Below are 12,254 nucleotides of genomic sequence, written 5' to 3'. Positions count from 1 at the left end.
TTTTCTGTGCGTTTAATTTCCTTCTAGTTTATTGAATCTGACTCAATAAATCAGGATTTGATACAAAGTTCTGAGACGTTAAGGGCAAGCTATGGCACAAGGAACTTTGCTGGCAAGAGAAACCTCATTGAGGATCGGTTTTTAAAATGGATAAGATCTCTGGAGCCAAAAAAGATTATTTCGTCTTTCAAAGTCGAAAACGTGCTTAATCTAATCAAAACATTGTTATCTGTTTGCATTCCCGCATTTTGTTCTGTTTGTGAAATCTGATAATTCTCTAATACTACGCAAATGCGACTGGTAAAATCTCTAGACAAGACCATCTGGTTCGAAAACAAACGCTTTCCAAATGACTAGGTGAAAGGCAAACTTGATCACAGAGTATAACATTTTTCATCGCTTTCAATTTTTGTAAGTGCGACTCCAAATGTAAACAATGATGTTAAAGTCATTGGTTGTTCGTGTTTACCTTCTACTACGATACTGCTAGGATTTCTAGCTACAAGAGAAAAGAATTTTGATTTCGAATCTTCGTGGAGGTCTTTTAAACAAACTGCTCGACAAAGGTAGGGCCATCGTCGCAATTTAGAGCTGTTACTGTTTATGTTGACTGCTTTGCACGCAGACAATGCCTTCGGAAAACCATGGCAGTACTCCGTTTCCACACTCCAACTGGTTGAGAGGCGAGGTTTCCCCGTAATTTTCTCCCGGGATAGTACTTTATATAGCAGTAATAGCGCATACCTCCAACTAACATGTGATGGCAAAGGAAAATGTTTCACCACTGGAAGCAAAATCTGATTTACATCTTGTATACTTTTATCGTTGTCCTGTTGTTTTTTCGAAACCTTACAAGTTAAGTGATATTAAAGAACGCTACAGAGTTCAAATATAAGTTATATCTTACGACCTACCCTCAGACATAAGTTGTTTCAGCATGTTATCTTTTCATTACATACCATCACAATTCTTGTGTTTCCGCCAAACTCCTACAAAGCTAAGAAATATTTCCATAAACTCTCCAAGTGGAAAACATTTATCTACATTTACATGTGTTAGATATTCCTATTTCATTCACCGTTTCAGTTTTTCAGACTCAGTTGATAATCTAACTCGGAAGCAATTTCTTAAAAGCTTATTTAATACTCGTAGAATCAACGTTACGTTTGCTTCAATTTTATGGCCGTCATACTATTAGTTTCACAAGGAGGGACATCAGCATGTGGGCTGTAGACTAACTACTGTAATTTTCTCAAATTTTGAAATATCGCGTCTTGAAAAACGCTTTCCAGGGGTAATTTACACAGAATGTTGATTATTTCCTGATCTACAGCCTGATAATAAATTAACCTGATAATAAACCTAGTTTTTCGATGTTTTTATGCCAAAAAAGAAATAGTCTTTGTAAAATAGACGAAAACCACCAATAGCATTACTGTATGCAATCCATGCAGAAAATATTCCGTAACGTTAACAGAAAGTGAAAAGTAGTAAAAACCTTAAATAATTATCATAATATATCATTATATCAAGGCAATAATTATTATAATACAAATTATATGTCGAAGCGATAATTATTACAATACAAATTCTGTCAAGGCGATAACCGTCAATCACACAAACGAGGTGGCAATTTCCAAATCGTTCGTTGATTTAGTCTTTTTGGGTGCCAAACCACTGTTTGTATTCTTCAATGACTCGAGAACCTTGCCTAGTAAACCCTCCACCAGTGCAAGTCTCTTTTCCATCTTTTCCAAGTGCACATCTGTCGAAAATGAAGCATTTTTCTGGTCACTAGGCAAGTTTTCATTCGTATTTCTTCGCCTGCGGGGAGCTGTCACTAACAAACTGTCTTCTTCAGTGATTGTTTGGAGCATGTCGATATAAGCTCGTTGATCTTCTTGCCTAACCACATGATCTTCCTGTGGTAAGGAAAACAGAAAACACATGGTGTGCAGTTTGCTTTAACGTGACACTCATGCTTTTATAGGAGTACGCGCCCACTGATTAGTTGGATATCAACACATTGTCAAATACTTGAAGGTGTACAAGAAGCGTATTAAAGTTGAGAACATCCGAAAAATGGGAGCAGCCAATGAGGAATCGAAAATATTTTTTTGTTACTTTAAAAACAAAAACAAAAATACTGGTGGGTCGGGTGATAGCCGAGAACGAACATTTTACAGAGATAGCCTTACGAATTATAAGAAAACTCGAAAATTTTGAATCAAATTGAATTAAATTTCAAGAAGCGATGTTTAGGAGCAGTTTTCAATTGAGTGTCGTAAAACCAAAACCAAGGTAATCGCTATAGCCAATCACAGGGCACAGACAATACAGTGAGCCAATCAAAACTGGAAGTCATTACATGTAGCTGACGCAAAGCGTGGGAAAACGCATGCGTGTGAGTCACGATTGGTTTTGGTTTCACTTCTGATTGGATGAAAAAGTGGCGCGAGTTTTTAAACCAAACGCAAAGCGTAGAAAGTGCAAAACAATTACTTTTCGACACTCAAATGAAAACCGCTCTATCATCATGTTATTCCAAACCATGATGAGACTGCAAGTCGTCTTTTTTATTCTCAGATCACTTACCATATCATTAGAGTCTAGTTCAAACGCGAGCACCATTTGTTCCATGATACGCGTCCTGATCTCAGGGTACACCCTCATGACTCGCAAAAGATCCTGCCAAGCAATGATGTGGACCTGGGAACTAACCTTAGAGAGCAGGCTTGCTCGTGATTTATAGTGGTTATCAGGCCTGCTACGACGTGACGTCATGTTGCAACCAACGATATCTCCTGGACCTGAATACATGGACAAGATACTATCAAAGGCCATTAATTTCGCGACGTGACATTTTTATTTTATATATATATATATATATTTTTTTTTTTTTTTTCCCGCTAGTTCTTCTTCTGTTTCAAAAGCTAACGAGCAGTGCCGTGCAGAAAGCACTTTTGCTTACTTACTTACTTTGCTTACTTACTTCAGGGTGTAAAGAAGCAAAATTACTTTAACCCAAAAGTTTCCGGTCAAAAGAGAGGGAATGTATAGCGAGTTCACTGTTCCAGGCTCCCAGTCGATGGAAACGATGGAAAAATTGGGTGGGTGAAAGAAAAACGAATGGGGGCTGGGGTAGAAAATAAGTAGGCCTTTCCATTTAAAATATTATCAATTTCTTCAGTTTTTCAAGTGTCTTATAGTGCTCAACCCACTGGGTCAGTTATCCTATTTATCAGTAGAAATATTATTAAAGGAAAAAAAAAACATTTTTTAGAAGTGAGAATGGCTATAACGATGGCAATAGGAACAGGACTTCAGTATGAACTACAAGCTTCCCCCTCCTCCATCCCATTAACCATCCCAGTCCAAAATCAATACAGGGCAGCTCGAGGTTGGCTCCATCGATTCCTTAAATGTTTCTGTGCTTAACTTTCATGATGAAATGAGAAGCAGAATGGTTAACGTTGCTTTCCTGAATACAGTCTACTGGCCTTAATGCAACAGAATTTGTACGCATTAGTAACCTGACCTTACCCAGATACACCATACTCTGATCTCCCTTGGTGACATCCACAGTTCCTGTCACTATGAAGTAAAGCTTGGTAACCTGGTCTCCTTCTTTCAGCAGAAAGTGCTTGTGAGGAAACAGCTCGATATGGAAAGCGGTTGCAAGAGCACGGAGACTGCCCTGGCTCGCGCCTTGGAAAATTTCAAACTGTTCAAACAGGCTGTGATTCAGATGAACCCTGATGTCCGCTTGGAGAGATTCTGGAAAGCGGTACATGATCTGAGGGTGAAAGAATAATAAATGTACTCTTCATTGATTAGTTTTGAGACCTTTAAATTGAAGAAGTTAGGCTGCTTTCTATGATTGTTGAATAAACAACATATTCTTTTACCATTTACGTTCTCTTACATAATCAGGAGCTCCATATCTCTACAAAACAAAACAGCAAAAATACCAGCTTCCTTTCTCTGACTACCTACAGGAGGTTTTTGCCTGGTCCTAGAGTATCCAGGAAACGTGTCATATTTGAACCATACAAAATTAACTAGTTTATCACATGACATCCTGTAGCTCAATTTTAGAATATCCGACCGCTGTCCTTAAGGGCACGGGCTCGACTCCCATCCTGGACTTGTCTCCTTTGTCCCACACTCGTGACGAGTGACTCTACAAACCAACAACGGCAACAAAGTGTGCGGACCTGAATAAGACTTTTGGAGTAAAAGGGAGTTTTTTGGTGCTATTGTCCCATCCTCCTTCTATACAGCCTCATCGAAAGGCGGAAATCCTGAAATGGGGCTCGACAAAACTGGAATTTAAACTTTTGTTGTTGTACTCAGTCCCCGGGCCAACAGCTCCCGTGTGACGTACACATTTTCTTACCGATTCAATGTCGTCCCCTTTGGCTGCGGTCTTTTCCTGGGCGAAGTATTCTCGTAGGGTCCCCTGAAGACATTCTGGTATGTTATGCAGTGCAATAAATTCCTTAACTACTCGCAAGTCTCGGTGATATCGGGCTGTGCGGGAATACAGGCGTTGTATGATCGCCGTCAGGTTTCCAAATATGGCCGCGTAAAACAATGCTGAGGGAGAAAAAGGTGTAGCGATTACTTAGGTGTTGAGGTTCTAGGGAGCCGGCCTAGGCCATGAGAAGCGCTCTTAATTTCACTCAGAGCGCCTAGCGAGAAACGAACGAGAAAACTGGCTAAACGAAAATGTGGTGTGGTCCAGGGGTTGTGGCACCTTGCTCAATAATCCCGAAGAACTTAGGGGCTGTTAGAATTTTTGGCACCTCAAGTTCTTCTGATACTCCTTTCAATGTAAATAGAATTCTTTTGAGTTAAATTGTTTAAACTATTTCAAAGTGCAGTCTAAGAACTCAGGGTACGCTACGTACTTCGTTACGCAGAGTTAAAAAATATCTGGAGAACAAGGTATTCATGCAATTAGTCCGACATATTCACAGAAGTTGCTCACCGCTTAGTTGCCAGAGACCACCACAACTAAAAGGGACATTATCGCGGTAAATTTTTTGTATTTTTCGTTAAAACGGTTCGTTCTTAAAATCATAGAATAGAACACCAATATGAGGATATTAAGTATATTGTTGAAGGGAGAGTAAATTGGAAATAGGTTTTAGCGATTCTTACTACAAATTAACGACAACAAAAAATACCTGCCAGATTTTTTTAATAGGAAATCACAACTTCGTCGATGTACAATCCCATTATAACAGCCTTTTCGTGTTTTCAGTGCACTAGTATAGTGATTTTTAACAAGACCAGACCTGATTGCTTTTAGGTTTCCATCAGTGAAAATAAGTCTTAAAAGAAGCTTGGTCACGGCCGCGCATGCGCGTCCGATCACGGAACAGTTTGAAAGTTTTAGCCTCAAACTTTCAATATCGTCGAGGAGGACGCTTTTGTAACGTTATCCGAAAATATCTTTGCCATCCTTGAGTGGTTTATTTTTTTGATAGTTGTAATAGCTCAATTGATTGTTGTGGAGTATTTAGATGTAGATTTTGGTTCGCGTTTGAGGTTTAGAGAGTGTTTTTCGTGGATGTTTTGATGTCTTCATGAGATGGTCGGCGAACTGGAAGTGGCCGCAGGAAGATTCACGCTTCACTTTCTGAGGGCGTAAACACTAAAACGAGAAAAAAGCCTCAAAACGTGGACAATGAATGGCTATATGCGAGCAAAATTCTCGCACCTCGCAAAATTCAATATAGCGACTACTTGGGAATCGTAATGAAGTTGTGCCAAATGTTGCACATGCGCAGGTCATGACGCAGCTCCTTTAAAGTTTAGACTCTTTGACGTCTGGCTCATGATAGAGACCCATTTATTTTCGTACGAGAAACATGCAGCACGCTGATGCAATAAATAACTGTATGTGAGGAGTGTTCGTTATCGTTACCGGCATTTCTTAGTTCGCTTTAGAACTGAAAAATCCAAGATTTGTCCACCGGGCAGGATTTATCAAATAAGTGAACTCGATTACCTAAAACCAGGCGAACTGGAGAAGGACCTAAGGTGGTACGACACCTTTAAAAGGGAAATTTTAAACATTATTTGAAACATTTTCATTAGTCCCTTCAGTGATAATAGCGGAGCGGAGCCCCATACTCATATAGGAAAGAAAAAGAAACCCATGAGTTGATTTTCTCATGGCTATCATGGCTAGCGCTATTTCTCGTGGGCGCGTACGCACGACGGCGACGGAGTCGCGCAACATGGCGGCCATACTCCAAATAATAGGTTGACAGAGATATGCAACATTGGTTTACCGTGTACTTCTTTGATATTGGACATCCAAATTATGATCAATTGACACCTGTCAAAACAAGGTATCCGCTGACCAGTATCACGTGGCCATATCGCTGGCTCAAGTTTACAGCTCATCGAGGACGAGTGTTTTTTTACAGTTGACCGCTGACCAAGTGCTGGTTTTTCGATTGGATCGCGGGCTCATCCTAGGTTAACTTGTTGAAAACAGGGCAGGATTGTTCGGAAGCCGGTTAACGCTAACCCAGGATTAAAAGTTAACCGAATTATAACTTTTTCTTCTATACAAATGTTTTTTGCTGAATTTGCTTTGTGTATACAGTGATTATTAAAACTGAAAACAGAAGGCTAAACAATATACAGAAAACCTCAACGCAAAGTTACAAAACTCAAATCAAAATTCTACCTTTTTCTGGGTTAGCTTAATTTGGCTCTGAACAACCCGGCCCAGGAGCTACGCTTTTAGGCTGGCCTAAATCTATATATTACTCACTGAGAGAAATTGTTTGGCACTGTTGTTGATACCATCTGTTACCATAGCAACAGGACCGCGCCAACTAAACCCTCATTTTACAGGCATCACGCCAACAGCAATAACTCTATAACGAAAAATCCTGTGTCCCTGAAATTTTCAGGATATCTTATGCATAGATAGATCTCTGCAATGAACCCAAAATATTCTATATAGCATGATTTTAACCATGTCACATAATTAAAAACTTTCACGTAAACAAATAATGGGCCCTTTCTAGAAAAAAATATGCCTGTCATGGAGTGGTCTTACTGATTTGTGTTTTCGTACCTCCTATCAGCATCGTCATAACAGAGAAGATTTTCTCGTTGTCAGTATTGGGAGCCACGTTACCAAACCCGATACTCGTCAAGCTTGTCAAGGTAAAGTATAGAGCAGTGATGTACCGGGTCCCAGACCCCGGTCCACTGCCCGGTTCTGACTGATTTATTGGCTGGTCCACTTCGCGCGCGAGCGATTGAATCCAACCATACGATAACTCGATTTCCTGCTGACCAATCACGTGCCAGATACAAGCTAACCAATGAGCAATAAGGGTGAAAATTGACGTCAGCAGGAAAATGACAGCTATACCGTACTCGGAATAGCGATCCATTTTGCGAGAAACTCTGATAAGGCGGAGAAGACGAGCGGTTTTTAACAGCCCAGTAAGGGAGGCTGCCTGTGATGAAAATAAAAATAACATACAAAAATAGCCAGTTAAAAAGGTACGAGTTTAGCAAAGTTCAGGCGTAAGTCCTCCGTCAGAGCAATTCAGTTAATAATTTTCACGCAGGAAAACAGTCTGGATGAAACTAACAATCGAACTTACTATTCTCCAAATCAAATAGGTAAGATGCTAAAATTCAGTTAATTACCATTCTTGGTGTTTTGAGCAGCATTCGCAGTACTCAAAGCTATCAATTCTATATCTCGTTTCCGTTTTCGGAATTCCGGCTACTTTCCTAGAAAGATCATATCAACGTTAATCGTTGTTTCATGTCCTCAACTTTCAAAAAGGTGTCAAAACTTCATTTTTACAATAACTGTCTAATTCCTCGCGCGCTGATTGGCTCATTTTTATCATCAATAAGAGTACAGACAGATAAAATTTTAATTTATGGAAGCTTTCAAGTTCAACTCTCAGCTGTCAAACTGTCAACTTTTTAGCCAATGAGATTCTATGGCCTTTTTTAGTAGCCAATCAAAAAGTGAGAAAAGCTATTGACAATGTTCGCGTCATTTTGAATAAAATTCACTTATCTTTGTTTACGGCAAGTTTACGGAGTCTTATCCCCTCGTTTATTCCCAGCATTTGACCATTTTGGGGTCTTGTTATTGTAAAAAAACAAATTGACGTCAGTTTTTTATGCGTCTGTCCTCTTATTGATGATAAATTGCGTCATAACATTGTCAGAGTTTACTGCGGCTCGTGGTTCCACAGCCACTTTGACAATGTTATGACGCAATTTATCATCAATAAGAGGACAGACGCATAAAAAACTGACGTCAGTTTGTTAATTGATAAATTTATATCAAAGAACAAAAACCAACATTGAACAAAAGGTGATTCAATTCGCGCTAAATTATTTGTTTAGATCAGTTTTTTTAAGCTTATTAGTATTGCTTCAAGCCCCATCCAAACGATCGCAACATTTCAACACAACATATGCCAACGTTGTTGGCCCAGCATTTGCAATTCAAGCTCCGGCCAAGCGATCGCAACACTTGAAGGCAACATATCGCAACATTGTTGGGTGCAAAATGTTGCGCGCGTTTGGCCACCCTGTTTGCCACGTGTTGCGACATGTTGGGTGTTGAAAATCGAACTAGTGCGCGTGCCCTGGCACAACACTGTTGCACGAACCTGGCCAAACGACTACAACATCATGCAATATCCACAAATGTTGCATGAAAAATTTGATCATTTTCAAATTTGAGCCAACAACACCTAACATGTCGCAACATGTCGCAACAAGTCGCAACACGTCGCAGCAGGGTGGCCAAACGCGCGCAATATGTTGCGTTGCGCTCGATAATGTTGCGATATGTTTTGTTGAAATGTTGTGATCGTTTGGCCGGGGCTTTATTGTCTCATTGTTGTAGGTCTCCCTTTTTAACTTCGTAAATATTTTTATCATTTTTCTTACTTGTTTTGTTGCAGTCTAACGTTCGCAACATTTTTAAACTATTTTTTACTGTTAGAAACATGTTTATGCTAAGTTTATATACTCTTTCTCCCACTTGAAAATGACCTCGGAGAGGTCGAAAAGTCGTTACTTCTTATTGTTAGTTTTTATTGCAAAATCGATCTCTAACAAGCCAGTTACTCGTTAAGAATTTCAGACTGTTTTATTTTCGGACCCTTTTTCTGTCCGAAATTAAAATGGTCTGAATTTGTTTTGCAAGTATTGCAGTGCATTCTTCTGACTTGTATTCTTACCCCGTTAGCCTGGTCCGGTATGAAGTAATCAAATGGGATGGCAGCTACAAAATCCACAATAAACCATGTCTTGAGATAATGGATGGCAATTTTCTTCGGCGAGCTCACAACTACCTCAGACTTTTTCTCCACGTACGTAGTCCTAAAATTAATCAGTATGTCGATTATAAACATCAAGTCCACGATTAGATTGACGATCTCTTGCGGTTCGCCCGAGTAGATCTTCTGCCAAACGGACCTCCTTGGTTTCGCTTTGGTGTTGCCTAAGAAAGCCGCCTCATAAGGAATAAGAATTGCCGTGAACAGCACCAGAGCGAGGACGAACCAGTCCCAGGCCACTTTGAACATGGACTCGTGGGGAATCGCACATTTTCCTATCTTGTCAGCGATTTGTGTTCTCGAGGAAGTCTTCGGTTTGTAATCCTTGGTTAGATTACGCATTTGGGATTCAGCGATAAATTCCAGGGCAACAGAAGACATGATCTGGAACAGAGACACGGGTATAAAAATAGTTAATTGAATTTCAATTAATGCTGTCATTTTTATGCGAGGTCAGAAAATCCCATGAATGATCAAGAATTTCTTGAGAATATTTAAGTCGCTGCTTAGAAATTAAATATCGAGAATCGATAGCCAGCAGTTTGCGGAAAATCGAAAATCCTCAGTGATACTTTGCCTAAAAAACACTTTTAGGGGACCATTTTCGATTGTACCATCGCCACCTTTTAATTCTACCTTCCACATTAAGACGGAGGATTTGAAAACGGAGGTTTTACTAGCTCTGAAAACGCATCAAATGTTTTTCGTCCACTCTTCACCAGAGGAATTTAAAAAAAAACGCAACAATCACCGGCCAGTTTGGATTTGTGTTTGAGGAAAACTCGGTGAAGGAAATCACATTATTATCGCGACGACATCGTTTTCGAAAAGCTCCATTTTCAAAATGTTTTCCATCCACATGAAATGAAAAGCCGGCGTTTTCAAGTTCCTACGGTTTGAAGAGCGTATTTTTCGAAAAGCTCCGTTTTCGTGACGGATTACCTGGACGGTAGGCCAAACCCTAGAAATAAAGCTGCGTTTTCAAATTCTCCGACGTAGTGTGAACCCTGCCTTAAAGTTTTCGAGAAAATCACAAAAATAGAAAAGACGTTTTGCCTCATTAATATGGAAATTGGCCAAATTCCACTCCTTGTATTGAAACACTTTGCAATGCTAGTAAGAACAAATATCTCTAAAACAGAGCGCAACTTTTTTACTTTCTACCAGTGGCACTGTGGAAAGTTCTGGGGTTGTTTCAAAGGCTTCAACGTTCTTAAAGAAGCGCCATCTCGAAATTTAACGTTAACGAGCTTCAATGAAAGTTCAAGACCTTATTAGTTTCAGAAGCTTAAAATGCATCTTGGTATGTGCGATGTCAATTTTTAGAAACCCCCTGGGAGCTTTTTATGCACCTGGATGCTTTGATCAAGTTTGAATTATCTAGTATCTGTGAATTACTTAATACGAGTAAAACCTTTGGAAACTACTTTTTAATTAGGTACCTTAGCGGTACGCGTCACTCAAACTTCTCTCTTGCAAAACATACACTGAAGAGAAACGACCAAAGTAAGCCGATCAAATGCCACCTTTTCAGAGAAACGTTCTTATACGAAGTTATGCTTTACCTCCATACAAATGTGGAGGGGAAGAGTTTAAGGTCTTTGTAAATTTAAATTATTAAAATGATTTGTTCATCGAGAAAGGAATAGTAATCAATGCCGAACATGTAGTGAACAGTTATTCAAGAAAAAAAAAGTCCCTATCTTCATCTGGTTAACATGTAACACCTAAATTAGCTCCACATGCCTTTGTTAGGAAATTTATTTTTGACGTGAAACAAAGTTTCCACCATAGCTTAGTAATAATTAATTGCTGGAAGCTGATGTTTCCTCAATTAAATGCGCATACATAAAAATATTTAAACAAAACGTTTCTTCAAGTCACGAGAAGTTTTTGTCTCACTTAAAAGGACGGAATACCAGCTACTGTAGACTATTTGCTAAATATTCTGCCTTAATTTAGCAAATTACCTATTCAAATAAACAGTTTCTTGCTGCCTGTATGCAAATGATGCTAGATTTGGTTTTGACATGTCAAGACAACTAAGCAAAAAGGTGCAAACGTATTGAATTTAAGCCTGCAGTGAAAACAGAAACAGAAATTGCGATCTGATTAAAAGACTTGATGAAAAATGTTTTGCAGTTTCACGACTTAACTGGCCTAGTAATACAAGGTTATATACTTATTATAACTAAATACAACTAGTTCTTTTAGCAAAATATCATAACGTCGACCTTTTTTGAATTGGCTTACCTAACTAGTGCAGACATTCGTAGTCTTCTTCGAAATTTCGCTGACCTGGATGTAAGTTCGCTCCCTCGCGTTTAATGAAGAATTACATGTCAACCCGTGGGTGTTAAATTTACGCGTTCTGTAGACAAGCTGTCAGTTCTCTCTTCCAACCATCTTTCTTTGTGGATAACTTAATTTTAAGGCGTCAAATAGATGGAGAATTCTTTAAAACCAGGTGGAAAAATATGGAGTTTTTTGTTTGGATGTTAGTTCATCAGATGCGATAATTGACTAGACTTCACCTATTCGCACAAATTTCGGTGACTGACTAAATGTTTAATCTCAAAATAATTCCTCCAAATTTTAATAAATGCATTTTACACAAGAACTAAGTTGAACAATCTGAAGCCACCGAAAAATTTTGAAGCTAATTTGGTGCTTTATAAGTTTGCTTATGCAAATAACTCTTCCCTTGAAGGTAATTATTTTTACGTGGGCATAGAAATTTCTCGGCTCGATTTAATAAAAACAAAACAAAATAAAGAAACCATCTGGTCAAAGATTTAAGAAATTGATGGTTTGACTAAAATAACCCAATCGACAGTGAAAATAAATAAACAGATATTCACTAAACTCAGCTGGTTATTTACTGGTTATTTATACAAC

At 38.9% G+C, this 12,254-nt stretch overlaps 1 protein-coding gene and 1 long non-coding RNA gene across 2 annotated transcripts; one reads left to right on the top strand and one right to left on the bottom strand.

The window, feature by feature from the left end:
* The first annotated feature begins 305 nt into the window (after positions 1 to 305).
* Positions 306 to 3,907, top strand: LOC149102697 (uncharacterized). The gene is made up of 2 exons (XR_016202005.1): positions 306 to 566; positions 3,638 to 3,907. It is a non-coding gene; the product is annotated as an uncharacterized LOC149102697 (long non-coding RNA).
* Positions 797 to 12,188, bottom strand: LOC110046660 (voltage-gated inwardly rectifying potassium channel KCNH7-like). Its single transcript, XM_089273552.1, has 7 exons — positions 11,610 to 12,188; positions 9,258 to 9,740; positions 7,106 to 7,496; positions 4,400 to 4,599; positions 3,544 to 3,796; positions 2,596 to 2,810; positions 797 to 1,922 (listed from the first exon to the last, which is right to left on the bottom strand). Exons 2-7 carry the CDS (start codon positions 9,735 to 9,737, stop codon positions 1,614 to 1,616), a joined length of 1,848 nt encoding a protein of 615 aa, XP_089129678.1. The 5' UTR covers positions 9,738 to 9,740; positions 11,610 to 12,188; the 3' UTR covers positions 797 to 1,613.
* Positions 12,189 to 12,254: the final 66 nt, after the last annotated feature.

This window comes from Orbicella faveolata, unplaced genomic scaffold (assembly GCF_042242905.1).
Source record: "Orbicella faveolata isolate gen_17 unplaced genomic scaffold, um_ofav_v1 contig_35, whole genome shotgun sequence".
Taxonomy (NCBI): domain Eukaryota; kingdom Metazoa; phylum Cnidaria; class Anthozoa; order Scleractinia; family Merulinidae; genus Orbicella; species Orbicella faveolata.
Note: the sequence above shows the minus strand (reverse complement) of the source record. Positions and strands in the feature narration are given on the sequence as shown.

What these genes read in the sequence shown, in the direction of transcription:
- LOC110046660 (XM_089273552.1), bottom strand. Translation starts at nt 9,737, where the DNA reads ATGTCTTCTGTTGCCCTGGAATTTATCGCTGAATCCCAAATGCGTAAT. An exon ending in TATGACGATGCTGATAGGAG is followed by an intron (nt 4,600 to 7,105) that starts GTACGAAAACAC and finishes TTTCTCCCTCAG; the next exon opens with CATTGTTTTACGCGGCCATA. An exon ending in AAGGGGACGACATTGAATCG is followed by an intron (nt 3,797 to 4,399) that starts GTAAGAAAATGT and finishes TTTCACCCTCAG; the next exon opens with ATCATGTACCGCTTTCCAGA.